The sequence below is a fragment of the Homarus americanus genome, unplaced genomic scaffold, assembly GCF_018991925.1.
Source record: "Homarus americanus isolate GMGI-L3 unplaced genomic scaffold, GMGI_Hamer_2.0 scaffold4060, whole genome shotgun sequence".
NCBI classification, from domain to species: domain Eukaryota; kingdom Metazoa; phylum Arthropoda; class Malacostraca; order Decapoda; family Nephropidae; genus Homarus; species Homarus americanus.
Window position 1 is genome coordinate 7424644 of NW_024746161.1, and position 27208 is coordinate 7451851.

Below are 27208 nucleotides of genomic sequence, written 5' to 3' on the forward strand. Positions count from 1 at the left end.
ATAGTTGCAATAAGACCTCTGCACTCTTGTTACTTACACTTCTAGATATAAAACCCAATACTCTGTTTGCCTTATTTCGAACAATAACGCACTGTTTTCTAGGCCGTAGGTCCGGGCTTACAAGTACCCCTAGGTCTCTTTCACAAGCTTGTGTCTGTCTGACTTTAGAAGCTACCTGTGACGTATTCTGCATTTTCTTATGTTCCTTAAATATAAATCAACATTATTATCAAAACTTCAAACACCTTATAAATCTTTAAAAATACGCTAATATTACAATATACTTCAAAACTAAGAAATAATTGTCAATATTTACAGTAATTTAGAAATGATACATTTGCTTTACTGTAATGTTCATTCACATTTCAAAACAATACAAATTAGTCTAAATTCCAACAAAGGGAAAACAATCATGACAATACTATAAACATGTACAGGTAGGCCTACACGGAGTGTAGCAAAGGTGAACATTCATTCACAGTAAATTATCACAAGACTCATTCAAGAGCAAAGAGAAAAATTATGTCACCTCTGTCACTATTTTGCGAGTCATGTATTTTTCTTGCTAATTAAACTGTTTCAATTCAATTCAATTCATAGTTATGGTGTGTAACAAGAGACTGCATTGTGCTCACGTGATATCAAATACTAAATCTAGTCTCCATAAGCATTAATGAAAGTTAAGCTGAGTCACCATAAATGTCGTCAGCCACAAAACGACTGTCTTTAAACACAAACACTATCATGGAGATACATGTGCGGTTTAGTGGCAGTAAGGAGGAAGGGAGGACACTCAGACTTCAGTGTCAGCTAAGAGGGGGAGAGGAAACACTTAAACTTCACTGTCATCAGGGAGAGAGAACACCCAGACTTTAGTGTCAGCAGAGAGAGAGAGAGGGGTGGGGGGTGTGACGGGGCTCAGGAAGGTGTCTGCCATTCTCCCTGAATGGAGGAGTCTGAGGAGTTGTCAGAGTTGCGGGCGACGCCAGGAGGACTCTCGGTCTTGTCCTGCCAGCCGGGGGCATACAGCATGGGCGTGGTCACCTCCCCGTTGGTGGCGGGCTGTTGGCAGGGAAAAAGAGAAGGAAATAATTTGATTATTTATTGGTAATACAGTGTTGCTAACGAGGATTTTCCCTGTTCACTGTTAATAAAAGCATCATGATATAGACGCAAAAATATTAAAGATGTCGTGAGACTCTCCTGCTGCTCTTAGAAATCTAATCCGCTGATCCTAAGAGTTTAAGACGTAAAATATGTAGTTTGGTGAGGAAAGATACACTACAAGTGTGTACACACGTCTGGATATTGAAAAATTGTAAGCCCTCTTGCACATGACGCAAGTAATACCTAGGGGTCAGATTCAGATTGCCCACGAGGGGGCTAGTTTATTGGGCACCCCCTTACATCCTGTGCAAGGTGAGGCGCAGAAGCGTTTACAGCGCCCAATTGGGAAGTATGCGGAGTTCATGCTTGCCTTTATAACTCATGCATGAAGGGCGTAAAAGGCCTGAAGGGTCATGGGTTTTGTCAGCAAGTTACATAAAGTGACAATGATGAGTGTGTGGGGGGGAAAATTCCCGGTACAATTTATCTGTTTATGACAAAGTGTGGCAGGTCCCTAATAATGTCAAGTGCCAGGCCTATCACTAGGAGGAGGGATATCTGGTCAGGGAGGGAAGAGGTGCCACCCCTGTAGGGGGAGGTCATAGGGTGAGGAGGTGCGGCCCGCCAACTGACCTAAGGGTCGCTCACTTGCACCCAGGGTTCGAATCCCGGGCAGGTGGAAAGTTGTTCGGACACACTTCCCAGCCTCCCCGTTCGCCTAGCAGCAATGTAGGTAGCTGCTGTAAATCGAAAATTGCGAATTCGTATTCAGGGACAAGTTGTTGGAGCTTCCAATAACTTGCTTTGACATAAACCATTGACTCTTCAGGCTTCTACGCCCTTAGCTCATGAGACAAACAGGCAAGCATGAACTTAGCATGCTTCCCTGTTGGGCGCTGTAAACGCTTCTGCGCTTCACCTTACACAAGGAGTGCCCCCCACCCCAAAAAAAAAGAAAAAAAAGTTCACCCACACTTGTTGCCTGACCACATAAGGGGACAGACGCGTCCATAGGTGCTCTTGTCTTCCCGATCGTGCCTCCACTTTACGTATTAGTCTTTCGTGTTAGTCTTTGCTTAAATCGAGGTAAACCACATCATAATCATGCTTGTCATCCACTAATTCGAAAACAGTTGAGAAGAATGATAATAGAGTTGTCAGACATGAACGCCCACTTGTGAAGCCATGCTGGGAATCATTGCTCAATTTGTGTTTCTCCAGGTGATTTCAAATCGAGCTTGAAATTATTGCTTTCAGTAATTTGCCTACAGTTGATGTAGGCAAATGACTGAATATATAGATAAAGAGGGTAGTTGAATTCTTGTTTTTTCCGATATCTTGAGAAGAACTGAGAAAGTGAAATTACTTAACACCTGATGTGCCGGTCAAAGGATACCGTAGTTTTAAGAACTTTATACTGCTGCTCTCTTGTTTAGCGTACATTCGTTTACTATAGCCATGTACTGTAGTGCAGCAAATAATTAAAATTAAAATTTTTTAGACAGCATGAAAATAAATAATAAATCAACACACTCAATTACCAAAGTACCAGTAAGTGTAAAATACTGACCTGAACGAAAGAGGACACGGGTCTAGCCCTCATGCCCACGAAGCCCACTGAAGCCTCCTTGTCGTCTTCACCTGCTACCTCATCGCGAAGGTCCACACAGTCGTCACTCTCTGGAGTGTCAGCTGCAGGACCATGAACTCTCGTTACCAAGTACTCCACACCCAGCATTTACTCCAAAATGTAGTTCCTCTTCTAAGTTTTAAACACGATAAGTTATAACTCATAATTATGCATTTTTACAGTGACTCCAAAATACTTCGTCTTAAAAAACATTGACTTGAAAATGAAGTGCTTTGTAGATGTGAGAAGAAAGTTCAAATAAGCCTGATGGCCCGACAGAGACAATTTAGATACAGCAGAAGGTTCAGGGTCTTCCGGGTGGTCAAGACTCGCCAGATGGTTAAGAATTATCCAGATGGTCAGAAATAGTCCCGGAAAATTAGATTATGTGATTACTTGGCGCCATATTATTGCCACCCGTGCCCAGTGAGCCCGCCTGGTTCTCCCTCAGTTACCATCTGACCATTGCTTTAAAATTTAGATGGATGAATAAGTGTTTTTTCTTTGTATTATGATGGGATGCAGCAATAGGTCAGACAAGAGATCTAAGATACATAGCTTCCCAGCAGATCCCGAAAGAAGGAAAGTGGGGAAATTAAAGTCAGTCGTTTGGGTTGGCATTCTATACCATCATCATTATTGTGTCGTGTAAACTTTATGACCGCACAGTACTGTGAAACACCTGGGGAGTTGCTTCCTCTTGCTTTACCTGGAAATTTATGTAATAGAAAGTGAATGTTTGCCTCTACTGGTGGAAGTCTAACAGTACACTATCTATTACCACTATTATTGTTGTAATTATCTCGTTAAAATATATGAAATTGTGCAATGTATCAGTAGTTTGAAATGATATTTTACAATACAGAGTTGTGGTACTGTAAACTTAGTTTATGATCAGAGTACCGTCCTCATCTCGGAGGGTTGGCGACCACAGTCCTGCATTAAACTTTTTTTTTATACCAATCCTCCGAGGTTTTGGATCCCTCTGCCTTCCTCTGGCCTCAACTTTGCCCATTAATATTTCTGTTAGTATTCCCCCATCCATAATTACAGTATATGACCAAAGTATCTCAATTGTCTTTTTCTGTATATTTTGAGTATATTTCTCTTGAAGTTTTTACTAATCTTAGTATGTCTTCATTTGTTTTCCTGTCCGTGTAGTTTATTCTTAGCAATCGCCTATAACATCGCATTACAAAGGTCTCCAACCTGCTTCTGGTGTCTGTTAAAGTGTCCACGCTTCTGACCCATACATCAGTCCTTACCATATAAAGCCTTTCAGCAGCCTTTTTTTCAAATTGAAGTTAATGTCCCTTTTCATTTGGTCTTTTAGATTATTAAATGCTGTTTTTGCTTGTCATATTGTTGTTTTGATTTCTTCCGTTCATCTACCATCACATGTTACTTCCCAAATACACAAAATTTTCCACTTGTTTAAGTTCCCTGTTGCCAGTTTGGGAACAACCATTACTTTAGTCTTTACAGCATTAACTATTAAACCATATTTTTCACCCTTTTCCACTAATCTGTTAACGAGTTTTTGTAATGCCTGTTCACTATCTGTGACAAGAGCAGTAGCCTCTGCACAGCGTATTATTTTAATGTATATTACTTTACCATTAACTTTTAGTCCTTCATTATCACTTATAACTTCTCTCATTAAGAATTTTGAATATATATTATACAATATTGGAGATAGACTAGTCTTGTCTTACTCCCTGTCTAACTGTGAACCAATTAGTAAGTTCATTATTTGCTAACACTGCAGCCTCCTGTTTCCAGTAAAGATTCTTTAAAATTCTAATATCTTCTTCATCAATGCTATTTTTTCCAAGATCTCTATAAGTTCATTGCGTTTTACCTTATCAAAAGTTTTTCAAAACTAACAAAGCAGATATAAAAATATCTTTGGACCTCTAAAGCCCCTTCACTCAAAATTCTCTAACTGTCACAGGAACGTTCTTTATATTTATATTCATATAATATTTATGAACCATGCTTTTTCCCTATTCATGATGTGGGGATTTTCCTTTTTTTATCACATAAGCATTCAGCCTTCAGATAGATACGTAAGACTCGCGCATGTGGTTTAGGAAACGGTCAGATGACTAAAATGGGAACAGATGGTTAACGAGAGAGTAAAGTGTGTGTTGGTCGGTACTTACGTCTCGGAGCGCCGCGGACAACGGTGGCAGTAGAGAAGCCTTGGCCTGAGTCCTTGTCCTTGTGCCACTTCAGCGCCTCCCACACCAGCCCCACCAGGAACCCCGTAAACCCTAGGAACCCGAACACCTGCCGGATGAATTGTTATCGTTCATTATATGTTTGTGTGCTTCAACAACTGAGGTCTTTGAGCACGTACTCTAAGGAGGTCTATTAAGAAACAAAGAAAAGCTTGTGATACACAGGACAGGAACGGTAAATGTTGAGGGGCGCGGTCATACGGATAGGTGTGGGTAAGTGTGGCCAAGCGAAAGGATATGCTTAAATGGATGATTATGGAAGGGTGAGACCAATTGGATGTGTGTGGCAGAGTTGAGGGGCCAAGCCAGATTGAGAGGTGTGGGTAAGTAAGAGGGTGTGGCCAAATAAAGGGGTGAGCCCTAGTGGGGGAGTGTGGCCAGGTAGAAGGTAGTGAAGGAATGTGGCCAAGTAGAAGTAGGTGAAAGAGTGTGGTCAAGTAAAAGGAGGTGAAGGAACAGTGGTAAATAGAAGGAAGTGAAAGAATGTGGCCAAGTAGGAGATGAAGGAATGTGTCTATGTAGATGGAAGTAGAGAAGTGTGGCCAAATTTAAGATAAATTATAACTTCATTACGCTCAAGTATTATCATAATTACCTCTTTAAGACATATTAAATTATTGTAAATTGGACAATACATAGGTTGATTAGTCTCTTTTTCTAATCACCAAAGGTACCCTCGGTTATTTATTTTTTTTACATAATGTCGAATTTTACTTATGCTTGTGTATGCGTGTGTATGAATGTTTAGCTGTCTATAATGTATGAATGTGTGTGCATGTGTCAATCCGTGTGTGTGTGTGTGTGTTCAGTTATGCATTAGTGTGTGCGTGTTTGTTATTGTGTATGGTAGTACTCACCCCAGCAGCCTTGAGCGCTCTTGCCTCCAACGCCACATCGATCATGAGACAGCTGGCTACCATCACCAGGAACCCGTTCACCCCGTTGAACCCCATTCCCTGCATCAAAGGGGAATACGTTAATGTACCAGTATATACGAGTATATATAAAGCACATATCAAGGTATAATTGTGACCAGAAGTCCTTCAACACCTTTGATAATATCTGACATCTACTTGTGAGTTATGTATGTAATTGATTTATACCTGAAGAAGTCTCTTTCAAACACAAAGAGAAGTCTGAGTAATCAGATGATAATAACCCGATCCACCTATTTCCACGAAGCTTTAAGTAGAGTCAGATATTGCCAAACTTATCATCTTACACAACAATAAACATTACAATATTATTCCTCCTACACAGACACATATACTGGATAATTTTACTCCACAACATCACATCAGGGGAGAAATTTTCCATACGTATTGATAAATCATTTTCAATTGAATCGGTTAGATTTATTATTTAGCGACTAGGAAAATCTTACCAGTGTTAATAGCGTCGGTTACCTGCTTCCATTATTGGCAGAGACACCGGAACTCCATCACATAAGCACTAGCCACCTCTCCCGTGACGTTTTTCAGCCGCACCGTCTTCTAGCGTTGGTATATCATGTTCAACCAGGACTCGTAATTTTTCTCAGAATCAACATTTCCGAGCTTGTCAGATTGCGTTTCCGGGACACATTAACTGACTTTTCCGTCTTAGTTACCAGCTCCCTTTTTATTATTTGTTTCTATAGAAGCTGTATCTGCCTCATGTGGGATTCTGCTCTCAATATATATATATTTCTTTTTTGTTCAGTTCAAGTATGCGTCTTTCACAGTCTCCCGATTAAGGGACATTTACAGAGCACTTAAGGTCTGATACCCAAAGTTTGGCATCGTTGTTTGGTACTGAGCCAACAAAATGTGCATGCATCTTCCAGATGAATGTGAGCAATTCAATGTCATTGTTGTCAGCAGTAACTAACCACACAGGGTTACTGTGGTGTATGTGTGTGAGTGAGTGTACGTGTTTATAGAAAATAAAGTGCCACACTCACCACCATCAGCAAAAAATATCATCAAAACCGTTAAAGTAAATTTACTGTGTTCTGTAAAAAAAACAAAATACTGTATATACAGTAGTTGGTCACTGACCTTTCCTGCGGTGATAAAAAGACTGATGATACCACGAGAATAGCACAAGCACATCCTCTACTCCATGGAAATCTAACTCACATTTTGTGATCTTTTATTGTAGTACAGTATTTCTTTTTATTCTCAAGTCTTTGACTTTGGAGTGTTTTGAGCGCTAGTGAATTCTTTAGAAGAACTGGTGCTTTTGAGAAACAAAAGACCAGCTATTATTTATTCATAATTAGTATACGATCGGTATAGGAGGGGATTTCATTAAGTTTATAGGATATGAAAGACATACGATACGCTGGACGGCAAACCAGTGTGGGTAGTGAGAACGATTCATTGCTTGGGAGGAGAAATACTTGGTGGAGTGGAAGCATGTTACTAGTAGGACAAAGCAAATATAAGGGTAAATGATAAGGCGCTGAGTAAATGGAAGACAAAGTGCGAGCTTTGAGGGGGGAAGGGAGGCGAGTGAAGTAAAAGCTTTGAGGGGAATGGAGACTAGACAGGACAGGAGTGTGTGGCGTCTTCGCTGTTATTCAACATATTATGTATGGATGTAAAAGTGAGGGATATAAAGACTAAGAGTGACTGGGAAAGCGGTTAATAGCGAAACTAATGTTGAAAGGTGCGACTCGAGGATAAAATACTGTTTTTAGTTCTTGGGTGAGACGTGGTGTGGTGATGGTGTAGAGCTTTTTCCGGAGGGTGAACTGATTTGACGAAGGATGATAGGTTGGTTTGACAGGATGTTCCATAGAATAAATTAGTGCTCAATACAAGGTAAAATGGGTATGTGGAATTTGAGAGGAAGGCGTTGGATATACGTAATGAGTTTGGTAAAGATAAGAGAATATTAAAATGAAGGTAGTTTAAATATTCTTCTTTATCTACACTTATCCTTCCTTCAAAATTACATTGGAGGAGGGCAGAGACTTAAAACATCTAGGAATGATGTATGGCTGAAGAGTGTTGGGGTTCATAACTTCTCCAGCATATTTAGGGGAGATTCAAATAGTGGTGTTTATTCGTACGCACTATATAGACACTCAGCTGAGAATTTATCAAAACTTTCTAAGGTGATGTATTAATCTAAATTCATCGTAACGCATTATAAAGCAGTATGCATGCTATAGAATACCAAAATTCTTCATACAGAAGATTTATGTACTGTGTATATAAACCCGACGAAATTTACAGCCATTTGGATTAATACTAGAAAATCTTAAAAGAAGGTCGTTCAGATATCTAGACGGGTCTGTCCCCTCTTCAAGAGCGAGGTGCTTCCCCGTTTGGAGTATTGTCCCCCAGATATGCTAGAGACTGTCAGTAAATTGAAAATGACAAAAAGGGGCCCTCCAGACTAGTGCCTGCGCTATACGACACCTCAGTTACCCAGGGATATCCAAACATCCGAAGTTGCCTGTTTTTACTGTAGGCGGGCAAGGGGCGACTTAATTAAAGTTCATAAACATCTCAGGAGTCATAGCTCAAGGTTGAAGAAGTCACAAATTCGGAAAACTGTGAGGGCAAACTTTTTCGGAGTTGCAAACTCTTGGAACAATTTGCCAGAGAGTGTTGTGACAGCACCGAGTGTGAGCTTATTCAAGATCAGACTTGACCAACACTGGCGTAGGTGTAGATACATTCTTGAGCCAGTACTTTTCAACAGTGTAACAGACGTGACCGACTGCCAAGCGGCTAACGAGCCGATCAGTGGCGAAGAGGATAAAAGTCAAAAGGTAACAATGGTGAGGCGGAGAGTAAAATCAAGAAGATAACACTACCTAGAAGGAGGACGATTAGGGACCAAGGAAACATAATTAAGATAAGGAACATAAGCTTTGAGGTGAAGAAGAACCTAAGGAATAGTATTATCATTCCTTCCTTGGCATGTGATAGTAAAACACAGACTTAGAGAGACTCGTTGCTCTATACTAAATAATGAAAGTTGCATTTAGGTTGGAAAGAAAGCAAAAGAAGTGAGAAATATTAAAGCATAGGAGAGGTTCAGAATGAGGGAGAAGGGTGGGTAATAGGTGCTCTGAGATGGTAGGAGAATGCCAGTAGATTGGTTGACAAAGAGGTGTTTAGGACGGCGGGAGTTAATCTTCATCGTGGGAGGGAGAGCTGGAACAACACGGAGAGAACTAGGGAGGAGAGGAGCTAAGGGATGGGAAAGGACAAGATAGGGCGCCCCGGAAGTTCAACCACAGATGAAAATGTATACCTGTATATAATTATATACCACACACACACATACATACACACACACACACACACACACACACACACACACACACACACACACTACTTATTTCTTGAAGAATATTAACTTTTTAACTACAGTTCCCTTTACTCATCACTTTGTTATAGTCAGTGGTCGTCTTACCACTGTTCCAATTAATGGGTGTCTTACTCCCCACTTAGTTCCAGTTAATGGTTGTCTTACTCACCACTATGTTCCAATTAATGGGTGTCTTGAAGAGGGAAAAGAGCTGTAACACGTGCACCAGCAGCCAGCAGATGCAGCTCAGGAAACTCATGAAGGAAACGAAGGTGAAAAACGCGTGGCCAGACTTGACTTTCCATACCATGGAGCCTCCCAGGGCCAACAGGAACCCCAGCCCCATGCACACCTGTCACCCACCACACCTTGGTTATTTTACTAATGCTAACAATTATATCAACAAGAAATACAACTGTTACTAAGAAGGAGTAGATTTATAATAATAATAATAATAATAATAATAATAATAATAATAATAATAAATGTACTGTACTAGATTTCGAAGCTTTAATAATTCTAAGAATTGCTTAGATTATGTAAAAAAAATAACAAGTAATAATTTGTTTATATGAAAGTGTTGAACATTTAAATAGTACTGTCAATGATACTCTTTATTAGGGACGTTAATGATTTTTACTAATTACACAATAAGCAAAGCATTATTTTTTCTTGCAAATAAAATTATTAAATGAAAATACAATAATTTTTATAAAATCTAAATTAATGTGTGATAATGAGTGAAGATATCCCCGTAAGTTGTTAATATTCCTAATGAGTAAATTGACGTAACATGGAGTGCGCATGCGTCACTCGCCCCTATCGCTGAGGCGCTGAATCAGCGCCGCTGATTCGCTGCGCCAGAGGCGGTAGGAATAAACAAACACTGACGTGTGTGAAAAATTGCCGATGATCTGTGATAAACAACAATCCAAATAAAAGAACGACTTATAGAAAAGTGGAAATCAACGTGTGAGAGGTGCAAGATATAAGCAGAATCCTCGTAAATTATTTAAACCTACCAAACAAAATAACCAAAGGACAGATGGTCAAGTACTGGTTGTCAAATATACAGAAGCTCGGTCATCACTTTATGAATGGAGATCAATCTTGACCTAACACTACAAGTAAGTAAACACATTTCCTGACTTTTTTTGTTGAAATCACTCTTGTGCATAGGTTAGGTTATGGTTGAGTTACGGAAGATAGGTAGGTGACTGTGTATTGGCCATGGTTGGAGGTTTTCCACTCTGCCTTTCTCAGAAGAGCCTTGCGGATTTGTTTGTTTTAATGCTTGAAATGCAAATTCGATTGAAGAGGAAGGAATAAAACGTGTGGAAAAAATATTTATGAAATATGACCGGACAAACTAAACAAACCTAACCTAAAGTATATCTTGTTAGGTTTAGTTGGTTTGGCTGGTACCTCAGATTTTGTGTTCACGTTCGCTTTAGTAAAATTGAGGGACACTTTCGTGCAGTCACACATTCTCGTTTCAAATATCAGTGGAGTCTTAAGCGGGAAAGTTCAACATTTGTAGTCAATTGTCGAGGACTGAGAAGCCTAATTTACAGATATATTTGAAAAACCAAATCTTGAGAACGATCATATTTCTTTTTCATTTACGAAAATTAATTTCCTCGACTTTTTCATGTATTATATTTAATGAAACTAGAAAAGAGTGCACTAATTGAGTTGATATTTTTGTTAGTCTTAGACAAAGCGAACTGAACCTTTTCTTACCAATTTTAACTGAAGTATTCGAAGATCGTTCCGTTAGGTTTGGTTCAAATTGGTTCGTTTTGTATTTCTCGGCCCGAAGCCTTCCTGAGGATTCACGTTTACAAAACGGTGACGCTTCGTATAGGAAGTTTATAGTGTGTCTGTAAAAGTTTACTCGTTCTCTTGTGTTTCCCGGATCAAATTTGCATTCTATAATTCAGACATGAAGCATAAAAAGATTAATTATCATTAAGCAAGACATTCCCTCACATAATCCATCACATGCTGAATGTGAACGCTGTATACAGGAAATTTGAGTTTTTCACGGTGTTAAACATATAATATATATTACATGTCAATAAAAACAAGTAACGTTTGTCATGATAGGACTTGTGTAAGGGAGAGGATTTCTGGCAGAAAGGATTTCAACCTTGTTCATTTACAAGAATTTTTTGCACCACAGTCAGGATACAATATCTAATCATAAGCGCTGATATTAAGAAACCTTTAGTAAAATTAACATGATATATATTGACTACTGTGTTGTTATTAGAAGTACAGTAATTGAAATATAAGCATCTTTCTTTCATTAACTTTTGCTTTGAAAAACTCGTGATTCTATGATACTGTACTGTACTCCTATAAAGTAAACTTTACTCGGCTTCGGAGCGACATTTCTTAGTTTATTCCCCCGTCTTTTGCTTGAGGTCCTGATAATGCATGTTCATTATAATGAGATATTCAGACAATATTAATATAAAATGGGAAAATTACAAGGGGCATTAAGGTTCATGAGCATGGTATCGGGGTCACTCATTCTCGGGAGTTTTTACAAATTAAGACGTTTAAGAAAAGTCTGAAAGAGGTTCGAAATATCGACTATTATGAGGATATCCAAATCAGGTCAAGCTCAAGTTGTAACTCGCCATTTATAATAAAAATTTTCATTGAAGATGTAGAGAGAAGAGAACAAGATGGGGTGTATGGGAGTCAATATTTAAAGATATACTATACTATACATTATTATATGAAGACAATAAACAAAAATGTATATTTATCATCTTCCATAGTTTTCGCAGTAGGAAATAATTAATCACACTTAAGTATCAAACAAATTAGTAACCTCTGACTTTTGACATGTAATAATTAGGGTCACCAAAATATTCCTTTGCTCTAGATGTTCATCCAATAAACGTGTTTATAGATAACTAAATACCACCATTTCGGAACAATAGATATGGTTCAAATTTTTTGCAAGAAGTTGTAGTTATTGAAAGTAAAATTCAAGTCAGATCAGGATACAGGCTATCAAATATAGATTAAAAAGGGCATAAAAAACTAGTTCCGGATTCTCAACGACCCTTATTGATATTCTCCCTTAGGGGATAATAAATGCGTCTAGTTAAGAGTCTTGACACAATTTGGACGTCATTGTAGCTGCTTGTCTTATTAAGAAAAAAGTCCCATGGGTCTGGCGGCCTATTAAGGGTAGTGTGGATGCAGCACACTATTCTTTCCCTTCCGTAAACAATGAGGCAGTGTGGCCGGCACTGCACTCGACCGCCTTCATTTTACCAAATGTAAAGTTTAATAACTACACTATTTACAGCTGGGTGGACTGGGGGTGCGGCACCCTTAGCTCAATCCCATTAGCCCTGAGGACAGAGGCAAGCTCTTTATCCATTCGACCGTAACTTAAATGAATCAGTTTGTAGAGTTACTTTATATCTCCAGTTAGGGGAAAATTAACGTAAAAAACATTGAGAATCCGGCCCCTTGAGGCAGCACTGACCAACTGGACGAAAATGATGGTCCCAGGCATTTTCTTGACATAGTTGATGTCTGTGGTGAACTTGGGTCTGTCCTCGTGTCTGTCCCCGCGGTATGGCATCCTCTCAGCCGCTAAGAGAGGCCGCCCTCCCCTGCTGGCAGGCCACGGCACCTGCCTTATTAATGAGTTGACGACCACACACTCTGGAATACTGTCACATCTCACTGGGGGAGGTGTTTTACCTGTTAAGCACCAAAATAGTTATCTGACAACTTTAAGCAGTTTCACAAAGTCCAGAACCTACTGACACATTCCTGTTGATGCTACTTGCTACGTTTCTTTCATCGTAATGGAAAGTCTTTTATCACACTACTTATAAAAAACAGATCTCTCCTGTGCAGGTGTTGGTGCTGTGGTCCACACGTGACAGTCTTGTACCGTTGTAGCGCCGCAGATCTGAAAGATGTACGAGAAAGTTCAAATCCATACCTGTACCCAGAAACTTCAGTACAATAAATCCCACACGGTGTCACTGACGTGATATAGTGAAAACAGCTTATGGTTTGGCTGTATTCTGCTGCTATAATTTATTTCAGGAACAAACTAAAACTAGGCACACATTGAAATACAGGAGGCACAGTGCAGGGCAGCGCAAATTTTTGTCTAGTTATTTCAACTAAGAGACCGCACATTAGGACGCAAAGCAGGTGCAGGCCTGTGTCGAGCTGCGCGGAATAGTGGTTGAAACAGTTTTTACTCAACACGTGGACATATCAGGTGTTTCAGGGCATAATATTATCGATTTTTTTATGGCGGAGGAACTTGTAGAGGCTATTAAGAGTCAGAGGGTACTGTTTGGCACTAGCCATCCTGACTACATGAAAACCAAGCTGGAAGATTACATGTGGGATCACATAGAGTAGCTCTCAAGTTAGAAGACGGCCAGTGTACAATATTGCTTACTGAAGCAAACAATTAAAATCAATAATAAAACTAATATTGAACATGAGAGTAATTTATTTCATTATTTTGCACAAGACTACCACGCAGCAAGACAGACTGCAGGTCAACGTGCGCACCACACCTGTACTGTGCTGGGCAGCTCTGCGCTGTCCTGCGCCCCAATGTGCGCTGAGCACATCCCTGCACTCAGGGATGCTGCTAAGTTGCTAAAGGGTTAAGTTTAGATTATTAGGATACACTTCGCTAAGAATCGGAACGCTTCATTTATAATTTACCAGAGCGGCACTATGGCTATGTATGCTGCTAATACTGCATAAAACAATATTGTTTCTACTTGTCATTTCACATCCACTATTGCCACCAAAGATAACAAAAACATTACAAAGGACGCCAACATACGTTATCTAAACACTATCTCGGCTTGGCTGGTTTTTATGGTTCATGGCTTCGCAAGCGGAAGGGTGAAATATGGTCAGGTTTCTGTACGCCATTTGCCTCTGTCTACCCAGCAGAAATTGGGAACCTGGATGGTAATCGATTTTATAAAATTAATGTCTAATTCCCAAATGTCCGTTGATATGTGAGTGTGATTGGCAACCTTTAAGAGGGTGGAAATGCGTTATTGAAGTGGGAGAGAATAAACTACCAATAACTATGGAGGGTAGGTTAGTAGACACAAGAGGCACACACCACCAACACTAGTGTGTGGTATTACCCAATACGTCATATCCTCTGTTACACCCTCTCCTCTCCCCTCCACTAGTCACTGCAGTGATTCTTAACCTTTTTTGGCAGCGTAACTAAAATTTTTGCTTGCTTGGGATAACTTATTGGTTTTATTGGTATAACAAGTGAATGTAAGTTAATTGATTCACAAGTGGTAACATGTACTCTGTTCCTCTCAAATTGCTGTTAGTTACCATATCTAAACATAAATTAGTTTAGTTTAGGTTTGGTTAATTTGAATTAGTAATGATTCTATTAATTTATCGTTGGTACTGTGATTAGCTATAATTTTACAGGATCGCCCCTATATACAAATCATTTTTAATTTTCGAAAAAACAAACTGTAGAAATTATCTATCTTGTATTTCTGTGTTGTACCATCCTCCCTATACACCATGCATCTGGTGGAATGTACTCGTAGATAGCCTGGATTGCCTGCCACAGTTGCGACAGGAACCTGGTTGAAAATGACAGGGATGTGTGTGTGTGTGTAAAATGTGTGCATTAACTTGCACATAGAACACTTTACCCTTCACTTGATCTAACAGCAAAGACAAAAATAATTCCCTTAGCACGATTTTTATAATTTCCCATATTTGAGCCATAGCTGCACTCGGATCACGTTTCATTCATGTACCCTGTGTATGCACTTACCGGCACCGCTCCCTTACTGGTAGCCAAGAGCAAGTGAAGCGAAAAGATAAATAAATGATAGGCTTCCTAAGAATGCTAAGATCTTCACCAGTCATCCACTTCTAGCCAGCGAGTGGGGGTCCTCCCTTTGTTTTGTTCTACGGGTTAAGGTGAGACGTACAGTATGAGTGTGATGCCCACCAAGGTTGTCTTTATTCATTTTCACCACTTATCAGCTTACTAGCCATTCGGGCGGTTAGTTTGTTATTTGCTACAGTACTTTTTTAAGACCTTCTTGTCCAGTTATAGTACAGGAGGGTACCAGAGTACCCGAATAAAACCTGTGAGGCTGTGAAGTTTGGTAAGGTTAATCTGGATAACATCCTTCTCACATCGGATCCGGGATTTCAAACTCGTAACGGCGGCAGTGGTGAGAAGCTAGTGGTAATGGTGCTTATTCTACTTGTTGTTTTATTTTTATTTTTTATTTTTAGTGGAGCATTTCGTGTCAGAGTTTTTAAATGATTAGTTCGCTAACTGTAGCTCCAGAATTTCTTGTAAAATAATGCGCGGCGGCATCGCCATCTGCTCAACTAGCAGCAGTTTGCGCGGGTGTTTCGTTTAATTGTCACGAAAGACAAGTTCTATAGACCTTGATGATAGAAAGCTGTCAGATATCGCCGGGCCAGGTATATTGCTCTTGGTCATGATTGCTCAACAGAACCCAGATTCTCAATGTTTCTTGTCCTATTTTCGTTCCTGAATTGGCGACCAGAGAACATACTACTAATAGTTCACTTCAACCACAACGTAAATATGGTGGCCAAAATGGCGGTGAAAATGCCATGGCTTACTTACAGTAGAAAAAAAATGATACACGAATCTTTTAAGAATCCGTAACTGTATTGTACTGTACTGTACATTCCTATGTGCATTATATGTGACTTCACATGAAAACTCGTGGTATAACAACATATTTTACAGGTGTTCAATTGTGCTCGCCGTTTACAAAAGGGGGTGTAGTCAGCACTGCACTCGAGTGCCTTCATTTTCACGACTCCAAAGTTAGACACTATTCTTAACGTTCGCAAATTTGGGGAGGGTGAAAGTAGACATTAAGAGAATGGTGCCTCAACTCACAGAGTAACACGAATGACGAATAAAAACCCAGTACTGTATGTTGGGGATGTGATAGAGAGGGTTGATAAGCAACGAGTGTGGCGGCACCATCATTAAGGAATGCACTATGTACCTGTGTCGTGTGCTGTCTGTCTCAACCAAAAGGTACGCGTCTCTGGCGGAAACAACAAGGTACATAGAAGATAAACAAGACCTTAGATTGGCATCGCTATCGACTTCACTACTATACATTACATTGTTACCGTTTCTTTGGGCATTGTTAAAAAATAAAATATTCAATACTAAAGAAGTAACTTAGAGTATATTAAAGTTGATGTAAACGAACGATTTCACTTACCAAGATCAAAGGCTAACCTTGGTGTCGCATCTCCAGTCAGTCATCCGGGGTTCACGCGTGCAGTCACGTAAAGACTATTGAAAAGCGCGAGCCATCGTGCACTAAAAAAAATTGATACGGTTTTCAAAAGAGCATCTCACACTCAGAAACTAGTTAACTAAACCTTTTAAAAGAATATTACCGATTTAAAATACAAACTTTCCCGAAACTGATTTTACCTAGTCGTCATTTGGCTGCTCAAAATGTAACAAGAATCTGCTAGATAAGATTTGAGTGACAATTTATGTTGCAGAGTTCATCATTCCTTCTTGTTTGTTATGAGATGAAAAAAAAACCATTCTAATAGATACCGAACGAACAGGAGGAAAACCCACAAATATTTATTTGACATTAATTATTTTCCTCTGCTTTGACATTTAAAAATAACATTTAGAATTAGATAAACTGTTACCTGTACGCGTAAATTGTCATTTTGTTGGCAATTAATTATTGGAATTTATTGTAGCTTTATCACAGTGAAACCAGTAAATAAGATTTGTCATATGATACACGCTATTTTTTTCCCGGCCACTTCCCTGACAAACAACACACTTCCCCACCAACCACACCCATCATCCCACCCTCTCCATCACCCCGGCCCTCTTCATCACCATCAAATAAATTCTATCTACAAAACCCAAGTGAGATGCTACAGTAGCATTACTGTGAACACAAGCAGTTCGGAGTCTCAGGCATATTGTCGGAATTTTGTTAACAGCACTAACCACTTATGTTATGTACGGTACTGTATCATCCACTTAAATAACACTGTTGTTCCACTTAATGCTGTAACCCACCTATATCATCACTAACCCACCTACACCATCTCTAACCCACCTACACCATCTCTAACCCACCTACACCATCACTAATCAACCTACACCATCACTATGACCCACCTGAAGGAGCCAGCAAGCAGGAGCAGCAGGTGGTCGCGGTACACCAAGGTAAAGCGCGTGCGGAGGACTGAGCCCACCAAGCGCTACGGAGTTCTGGGAGGTGTGTTGACGTGGGGCACTGGGACAGTATCAGCGCCCAGCTTGTCGCACTTCCGCTAGCTAGACGAGAAGCGCCTCTGTCTTGTTGGAGTAACAAATATACCGGTTTATTCTAGCAGTTGTACTCTTAGTGTGGTAACTAGTAGAGATACTATAATCAGAAGTAAGTCTTATTTCACTTAATGGTTCAAGTAAATTTAGTACCAGTACTGTGGGGTATAACATAAATTATAGTATGATAGATGGATGCTACCTGGCTCAGAAACACATTGGTACAGCTGTATTTGTATATTTTCACTAGTTGAAATGCTCTTATGTATAGTAGGTAAGTAGGCATTAGTGTCAAAAGTACCTTACAAGGGTTCGGGCGTTGTGGGGCACCTCGGACAAATTAAAAAATAAAGTTATATAGGTCGAGGTGAATCGTATGGAGTTAAGTATGCTGAGAGGTGAATATTAAGCTAAGGTATATTTGTTTATCGTCCCAGTCTTATATTTGTTTATCAACGGAGAAACTCAATAAAGGGTTAACTGTAGTAAGTCTTCTTGGAAACTGCGGTAATTGTGGATTGGAGAATAATAAGAGGGAAGTTAAATATGTGTAGAGTAAGATATAAAGAAAATTATCCCTTCCAGCCATAAACACAAGATAACAACCCAGCGTGTGTGTGAGATATCTAATTACATGTTACATTATGAAACCTACAACTCGCCTGTGAAACTCGTAACTAATGAAAGTATGATATGAATAATAAGGAAGTTGAATAGACAAATCCACCCAGATGTATATTTCCCCTCCAGTCCGAAAGTAACTCAACAAAGCACAAACTCAAGAGGATGGAGAAACTCTCAGCCCGTGTTTACCGTGTGGCCTCGGATGAGCGTTGCGTTGGTTTATGTGTTTTCTTGGGGCAGATGCTTTGACGCGTCCGGGAGTCAAGTTTCCCCTAAGAGCCTCACATCATTCTTTAATCTTAAGCGTAGAGCTGCACACCTGCAGGACTCACCGCAAGAATTTAAAGCATTAAGTCGAGTGGGTAGACAATTCGAGGGAGTTGCCTTCACTCGCATCCCCCTCCTCTGCGTCTCTGGTAGGTGAAACCCTCTACAGTGCCTTTCTAAGTCCCTCGGTGAAACCAATGCCTGCAATTTAGTGTTCCCGAGTACACGAAACCTTCTAGCTACGTGAGCTGTGTAAATTTGCAAGGCGAAAACCCAAGGTTTTGAGTTTAATGTGGCGGTGGGAGCAACTGACGGCTCACCTTGCGTTACGTACAGGAGCCTGCAGGTTATGGCGTCTCGAGCGGTGAAACGTTATGCCGGTCGTTACACACAAATGGAGTTTACCGGCAGATTAACGCTTATTTTTTTCACCAAGAACTTTGCGTGAAGTTTGATATATTTGATGACCATGTTTTATTCCCTGAAACTACTGTTAATATTGTTACTAATTTTAGAGTTTCTGGTTTGTAAATTTCGCTGTAATGCCGATGTTCTACCTCATTCTCTTCCTTAGGTGGATATTGTAATTACCGCCAACGTATGTGAGTTGGTTCTGGCGTAAACTAGTAATCATTCATGGAACCCCCCCCCCCCACACACGCACAAACAAACCATGTAATTATAATATATTTCTCAGTTATCCAGTTGTCTGTTTACACAAGGAGAATGTGCCTTGCACCATGGAGATGAGATCATTGACTTTTATTTTCTTGCTGACAGATGTTTGTACTCTATGTCCAACACTTTAAGAATTACATGAATGTTTGTTGGGGAAAGAAGAACGTATCCAGGAGCTTCGATATCGAGAGGTGTGTGGCGTTTCAACTGTGATTTTTATCAAGCAGAGTGATGGATAGGGCTCCATCAAAATACAGCCCGCGTTCACTACTTATATCTTATATGGATGAGAATAAGTAAAGGGCAGATGCTGAAGGATTAGTCTACCAGTGAAGATCTCGTTACTATGAGACAAGTCTGTCAAGGAGGCTTGGGCATAACTTTTGTAATGAGTACGGTACTACTTGAGAGGAAGAAAGACGGAAAAGAATACGAAAAAAAAAATCTTTCTCCAAGGTGTTCTTGTCAAGTTCAGAGATGTGTCGATTCCGAAGAAACTGTAAGTTAATGTTATATGCCGTATCTGGAGGGAAGAGGAAGTCTATATACTAGTATTTTATCCTTGGGCGGTGGAGAGGCTCTGCTTTGTATATATTAGATAAGTCAGTTGGCATGTCGTCTGGGATACATGCAGTGAGGCAGCAGCAGAATAATCACAGGAAGTGGTCGCCTTTGCAGAATATGACTTAACCCATATGAAGGGTGTTAGGTCCGCCCGAGATGTCATGACTCCTATAATTAATACATAAAGTTGCGATAGTACATAGTATCCAATTTGGGTAGTGTGCGGCAGCCGAGTGGATACAGCTTTCTCCCCCAGTCCACCTAACACGAATTTGAGTACCAAACTACGCTGCCTTCATGTGTGTTCGATTTAAAACATATGAAAATAACGCCTTCAGTGTACAGTATGTGTATTGTGCAATGTTGAGTTACATAATATTCATTGTACAGTATTTTAATTTTACTATATGTTTAATTTACTATTTGTTTATTTAGTGCAGTAAAATTTAGTAATTTTCCGACATGATAATGATCTGTTTAGTCTACAGGCTAAACAATGTAACGGTATGATAACTGCCATACATTCAGATCGTCACGCTCACTAGTACGGGAATCAGACACTATCCTCTCCGGGAAAAAAAAAGTGATACCAGATCGTTGTCGTGTGGAGGAGGAGCGGGGGCCATGTGGTGCATCCCCTCCTCCTCTTCCTCCATTCCCCTTCCTTCCCTCTCCCCTCTCCACACCCTCTCCCACTATTCCATCACACTGTACAGGTATATTTTCTACTTTGGTTACTAATCTTCTATCACCCCATCTTCCTCTACAATAAAACAAACACACACACCCAATGCCAATCTTACTTTTGTATTGTTACGATGCTGAAATTCCCCGTTGAATGACCTCCACTCTCTTGTCATTATATATCATATTTATACCAACTTACGTTACTTGTATATAATTTGTCAAGTGACCCATTCCCCAATTATGTAACTTTCGTTATCTCTGTTGACTCACTCACTCACGCTACCTATCTTCCTTCGAAGGCTTGACCAAGCGTCCACAACATACGGAGGAGTCTCGTATCTGATATTTGTGTTAGGGTGGTTAATCATCAGGTGAAATAAGCTCGGGGGTAATCTTCAGGTGACTCGATATTATTTGTCCTTACAACACCTATCAAAAGTCACTCGGTACACTGGCCCTCTCAATTCCGTCTGGTCATCGTAATATCATGTCACACACACACAAGTTCGTTTCACTGAACCAAAGATGATATAATTTACTAAGTCAATACTACCGCAATTATTTAATTTCTCCCTCATAGTAATATTCAACAGGTGTATTGGCTCATGCTTTGGCCAGAAGAACGCCATTATAGCCAGGAGTCGCGAATTATTTTGTAGCGTCATTTCCACCACAGTTTTATAGAGGGATGGAGAGGAAGTAAGCCCGGGTACTGTTAACTGCTAAATATAAATTATTATTTATTCACGAAAGTTGTCATACATATTCATATTTATTCAGTATACATAGACAGTGCAGGTATATACAAACAATGTAGTACTCGTGCACAAAAAGTGATAGACAATAAGACGATTAACCAACAATAGCCCAACAAAATCATTAGTCTGAAACACAACCTTGACTATATACGCATTCTCTTGATCCTAAATTATTGCGAAAATATTACGCACAGTACGCACTTTGGAGAACACGGATCCATCGTCACCACCTTGTTGGCCACCTGTGTCATCGGCTTTTATCCTCCCGGATTTTCAAAGGCTGTTTGCATTCAAAAATTTCCCCTGACTTTGAGTACGAAAGGACCTGTACATTCTAGGGAGGTATGGGGGAATTCCAGCATAATTTTTAACTTTATTTAGGCTGCAATAGATACTGTAGTTCTAATATTAGTAATTAAGGGATATTATAATTAAGATGCGATCTTCTTATATCAGTGGAGGAAGTTTATGTAACGTTTTTGTACGAATCTCTGGGAATCCTGACAAAGTCCCTGCTGTACTGATTATATAACCAATACACACACATACACACACACACACACACACCTGTTCATGACAACACACATACAAACAAACGGAACAATATACAAAGACAATTACAAACACACATCTCACAAACAGAATTAAACGCACAAAGTTACCTCACAAACGCACACAACAGACAAGCACAGGCCTAGAACTACCTGCACACAACACAGACAGTTTCATATTTGCACACACAACGCACACACACGCACACACACACGCACACACACACACACACACACACACACACACACATACAAATGATGAGCCTCCCGTCTGTGTTTGTTTGTCTTAATGCCAGCTGGGGGTTTGGCCTCTGTCTTTGTTTTGAAGCTTCGTCCTCTCTCTCTCTCTCTTTCTTTCTTTCTTTCTCTGTGTCACCATTCTTAACTTTTCTTGTTCCCTTCCCTCTCCCTCTCCCACACATACGAAAAAACCCAACATGATCCTTCCAGGGATTGTGGTTGATCCAGGGATATATTTTTATAGTTGTTATTTTCACCGGGGATCTACAGTGTATATGAACTGCTCCTCATGACGACTTGGTGGTCTTTTGCCTCTTCGTGAATCCACCACCGAGACGCTTTTTGTTGTGGGAGTGGATGTTTTGGGAGGCGTTGTTTCATGCAATTGTGACCCCGGTGTTTCTTTTGTGATCGATCTCCCTTTTTTGTAGGTGTTGTAAGACGTGTTTATATAGGTTTGTACTAAAATGCTGCTGAGATCTGACGGGTTTCTTTGTCAATCGAGAGGCCGGCCATGGTAGTGCTTTCTGGGGCCGTGCTGTGGATCCGCTCTGTATTGATCTTCACAGTTACGCCACTTCTCCCATTATTTGGCACACTTTACATCGGCTTCTCTTTTCGTTCTCTCTCTCTCTCTCTCTCTCTCTCTCTCTCTCTCTCACTATTTTTCTCTCTTCCTCCCTATCTCTCTCCTTATCTTTCTTACGCTATCCTCTTATCATTATTTCTCTCTATCTCTCCATCTCTCTGCCTATCTCTTTTTCTTCCTATTTATGTCTCTCCTTACCTCTCTCTCTCTCCCTCTCTTTCTCCTCATGTCTCTCTTTCTCCCCATCTCTCTCTCTCTCTTTCCCTTCCTAAGCAAGACATCAAGTGGTACAGACAAGGGAAACAGGTGAGTCTCCGCAGCAGGTGCTTCTGGCAATCAACACCAGCGGGAGGGAGGGAGGAGAAGAAGGTGTGGGTGCTTTGTGTTAGGTCAGTGTTGGCTGGTGAATTCCTCAACACCCTGCTGAATGAAGATGTCTCCTCTCTGTCCTGGCGTTTGTACAAGCTGAGGGAGGCGCTGTCGAGGTTTACTAACTACAGCGAAGATTAGACACCACTGCTTATTTTTTCATCCACATGCAGGGCCGGATTCAGGAGTGGGCAAAGTGGGCAGCTGCCCAGGGGCCTCCACAATCTGGGGGCCTCCACATGTGCGGTAGTAGCTATATCAGGGCTGGTCGACTTGAAACCACATGAATGACTCCAGTCATGTCTCACTTTTGTGTGTATGTGTGTGTTGGGAATTTGTACACTATCAATAAATATACAGTTAATTAAAATTTTCTCAATGTTCTAATTTCTTCAATATAACTGCATATGGCTTCAAAATTCTCCAAAGAAGTGTTCAAATTTCAAAATTTAACCGGGGGGCTTACAGCGCCCCCCGGAACTCCCAGATGTTTAGGCTCGCTTCACTCGCCACCCCACCCTATTGGGTAGTTATAATGAGGGGGGCGGGGCCTCCACAGGTCTAAGTCCGGCACTGTCCACATGATTAAACACCCGAACGCTATCCGGCCTGTGGGGGGAGGTTAGTTTAGGTTTGATCACATAGGTTAGATTAGGTGAGGGTAGGTTTGATTTGAGTAAGTTAGATTAACGTCAGATTAGGTTAAATTAAGTCAGCGATAGGTTAGGTTAGGTGAGATTGTACCTTACTAGTGGTTTACGGAGTCCATACTCTCCCCAAAAACGTACGTGTGTAATAATGATATTAATAATTAACGGTTTATTGAACAAGTTCTGTAGCCCAATGGCTGAAAATATGTGTGTGTAGGAATTTCAGTGATAAGATGCACACGTCAGAATATCAGAGCAATGAATGAAGAATTTCGAAAGTGTGTTTATGCGGGGAACGTTCATACACACGCGCGCACACACACACACACGCACACATTCAAGAGTGTCTGGCAAGAGTGTATGAATCGATATAATGTATACGTACAGTTACCGACAAAATACTCTGGACACGTCTGGTAGCACTACTGTACTCGTACAGACATTCAGATCATGTCACAAAGTTTCCTTCTCCTACCCCGTGTTGTATAAAGCAAGGCACACCAAAGTGTTACTTATATATGCAGGATTTTTGGCCTTTATGTATATGTCTATGTTGTCTCAGATACTACCAGACGTATCGGGGGTATTTTGTCGGCGACTGTACATAACGCTGGAAGTGAACTTGTGTGCTCTGAAACACACACACACACACACTGGGAAGGGTGAGGTTTGGTCTCAAAGGAGCTTTAGGTATGCACAGTACTGTACACTAAGACACTAACCGGTCGTGGCACGGTCGTTTACTTGTTTGCTTACGTAAGCCAGGACACGTACACGCCCTGAAAAATAATGTACAGTATAAGTTTACCATCGTGCATCAAGACACGTACACCGTACATGGTGGGGACAAGCAGTTTCCGTGGGATGGCCATGTATGCATTTGCATATGTGGCCAGACCGTGGTGTCGATCTGTGTTCGTCAGAACGCATACAAAACGTTGCATGACCGTGCACGTTTGTGTTTACGTTGTCGTATTGATCCGTTCGTGGTCGTACAGCTATTATTAAAGGCTCTCATATAAATAATCAGCTTAAGTGGCAGTAACCCGACTCTGACACTTTACCAGGCCAGCAACACAAGTTACTGGCTTATATTTCTTAATTGGTGATAATAACCTCAATTCATCTATGTTTTCTAGTAGTCTATCACTTGTTTTTCTTTTCTAAAATTGATAATATCTGCCCCAATAGTGTGGGTGTGTGTATGTGTGTTATGTCTGGAATGTTTGTATACCTCTGTTTGAATGCTATAGTTACAGTTTTTGTGACGTGTTGATACGGAAGTAAATAATGTTTGCAAGAGTGACCTGTGTGTGACCTTAAGCAACATGCATAAAACACGTTAGTTATTCTTACCTGGCGTGCCGTTCGTCCCTAAGTAGGAGGGGGGCAGGGTAGAGTCCGGGTCTTTACACCACAGGCATTCACTGGCACCTGCCTGGCACTCTGGTTGGCACTACAGTACTGTCAACCTCCTCGCCACCTTAAAACCTTGCCTTCATAACAGGATGTATGTTACTGGTGCACCGAAAGCTGGTTACTTCATTAATGATTACCGTTGTTCGCAGTGATCAGCCTTGAAAGTCTGCGTTATGTAATGTTAGTGTCCATGTTTACATAGCCTGGGCAGTGAAGGCCTCGGTTTCAACCTTCTTCAGTATATGCCACTGGTACAGTTTTTGTGAGTGGTGCTGGTGAAGACGTAACGCAGAATCACTATAACTGCGATCACTAGGGGAGCTGTGTGTGGGTGTGGTGTGTGTGAGTGCGTGTGTGGGAGAGAAAGGGAGCACGTGGGCGGCAGTGGTAGGCGGGTGCGAGCTGGGAGTGCTCCACCACATGCTGGCAGGCCCGCCCCAGCCGCCACACTGCCGCCCCTAGCTCTCCTCCTCCTCCTCCTGGTGCCGTTGTTGCTGCCAGCCCCGCCCCCGCTATGCCCTGCTGCTGCTGTTAGTCACACCTCCGCTACTGTTTTAGCTGCTACTACTTCCACCCTACTGTTACCTGTTGTACTCTGCTATTATTGCTACCATACCACTCCTGTACCTTACCATAATCCCGTTTCTTCTCTATCCTGCTACAGTCTTGCCTCTGTTATATCGTGTTGTTGCTGCTATCACCCTCACCACTGCTACACCCTGCCATTACCATCGCCACCACTCTTCTGTACCCTGTAGTCACCGCTGCCATCTCAACCCTTTTTGTACAATGTTGTTACCGTCATAATACTCGTCCGTGCTGTATTTTGCTGTTACTTGTGTCACTTTCGCCCTTCCTTTAACTTGCTGCTACTGTCACCCCTTGTTGTTCTTGCTGCCGCTGTCTCATCTCTGCTGTACCCTGCTGCTGCTAGCCTCGCGTGCCGCTGATAGTTGGTGGTGGTGCCAGACACGCCCCTCGTGTTACAGGTGTCAACACTAGGCCCCCCCTCGTCACTACTGCTGCCAACCTCACACCTGCTGCTTCCACCATGTTTAAAATTTCCTGCTACTATTTCTGCTGCTATTGTTATTGCTGCTACTGTTGCTGCAGCTATTGTTATTGCTGCTACTGTTGCTGCAGCTATTGTTATTGCTGCTACTGTTGCTCTTGCTACTGTTATTGCTGCTACTGTTGTTCCTGCTACTGTTATTGCTGCTACTGTTACTCCTACTTGTATTGCTGATAGTGTCATTGCTACTGTTATTGCTGCTACTGTTGCTGCTGCTACTACTGTTGCTCCTGCTACTGTTATTGCTATTACTATTGCTGCTGATATTGATGTTTCGTCGGAAGTCCGGCAAGAAACATCACCTTATGAATCACTGCGATAATACAAGTACCCAAATTGACCAAATCTCTAACGTTCACTCCCTCACCTCTTCATCCTTTCTCCCTTCCCTGTCTCCTCCCGGTTCCTTCCCCCTCTCCTGTCTCCTCCCCCCTTCCCTGTCTCCTCCCCCTTTCCCACCTCCACGTTCTCCACACCCTCCCTCTTCCCCTGTTAATTAACTCGGGAGATCAAAAGAACGCACTTCATCAAACGAAAGTGTCTTGGTGCAAATTTCGACGGCATATCTTAGTGGCCGTAGTCTCCTTTTTTCTTCTTGTTTTCGTCGTAAATTAAAGTACGAGTTGGCGTTCTTACGTCACCGTCGTGAAAGGCTTTCGAGTTTCCGGATTGAACGTATCTCAGGTATAGAAGTGGGTGAATGGTTGACTTCCTCGCAAGAACTAGTAGGCGACTTATCTGACAACACCATTGATCTTTCGTGTGTGTGTGTGTGTACGAGTATGTTAGTGTGCATGGGCGTGAGTTTTGATGTGTGTGTGTGTGTGTGTGTATGACCTTACCACATCCTCAATCTCTCCCACCTGCCCCTAATACTGAAGTGTGTATATACCGTTCGCCTAAGTGGTGTACAGTACAATGACTCCAATGAGATTACTTGATGGCCACACTATCTAAGACGGTAAACACTTTTATAAGTAGAAAAGTGGACGCCGACTGTACAAATTTACACCATCACCTCACAACAGTATAGTAGCTAAAAAAAATGTAAACCCACTACACTTTTAAC

The 27208-nt window shown here is 41.1% G+C and overlaps 1 protein-coding gene across 4 annotated transcripts; it reads right to left on the reverse strand.

The window, feature by feature from the left end:
* Positions 1-34: 34 nt before the first annotated feature.
* Positions 35-25526, reverse strand: LOC121879011 (CKLF-like MARVEL transmembrane domain-containing protein 4). 4 transcript variants are annotated; one of them, XM_042385464.1, is made up of 9 exons: positions 25005-25526; positions 17522-17701; positions 16584-16684; positions 12806-13240; positions 9461-9643; positions 5838-5936; positions 4903-5029; positions 2678-2799; positions 35-1062 (listed from the first exon to the last, which is right to left on the reverse strand). In XM_042385464.1, the coding sequence occupies exons 4-9, from the start codon at positions 12902-12904 to the stop codon at positions 919-921; spliced, it is 774 nt and encodes a 257-aa protein (XP_042241398.1). In that variant the 5' UTR covers positions 12905-13240; positions 16584-16684; positions 17522-17701; positions 25005-25526; the 3' UTR covers positions 35-918. The 4 variants fall into 4 exon arrangements, with proteins under 4 accessions (XP_042241398.1, XP_042241396.1, XP_042241399.1 ...); XM_042385462.1 differs by lacking the exon at positions 16584-16684; XM_042385465.1 differs by lacking the exons at positions 16584-16684; positions 25005-25526 and adding an exon at positions 24371-24391.
* Positions 25527-27208: the final 1682 nt, after the last annotated feature.

Bases quoted from the DNA above. Each gene is read 5' to 3' on its own strand.
- LOC121879011 (XM_042385463.1), bottom strand. From the start codon at position 12,904: ATGCCATACCGCGGGGACAGACACGAGGACAGACCCAAGTTCACCACA. The intron at 9,644-12,805 runs GTCAGTGCTGCC...GGTGGGTGACAG, and splicing joins CCATCATTTTCGTCCAGTTG to GTGTGCATGGGGCTGGGGTT. The intron at 5,937-9,460 runs GTGAGTAAGACA...CCTTTGATGCAG, and splicing joins CCATTAATTGGAACATAGTG to GGAATGGGGTTCAACGGGGT.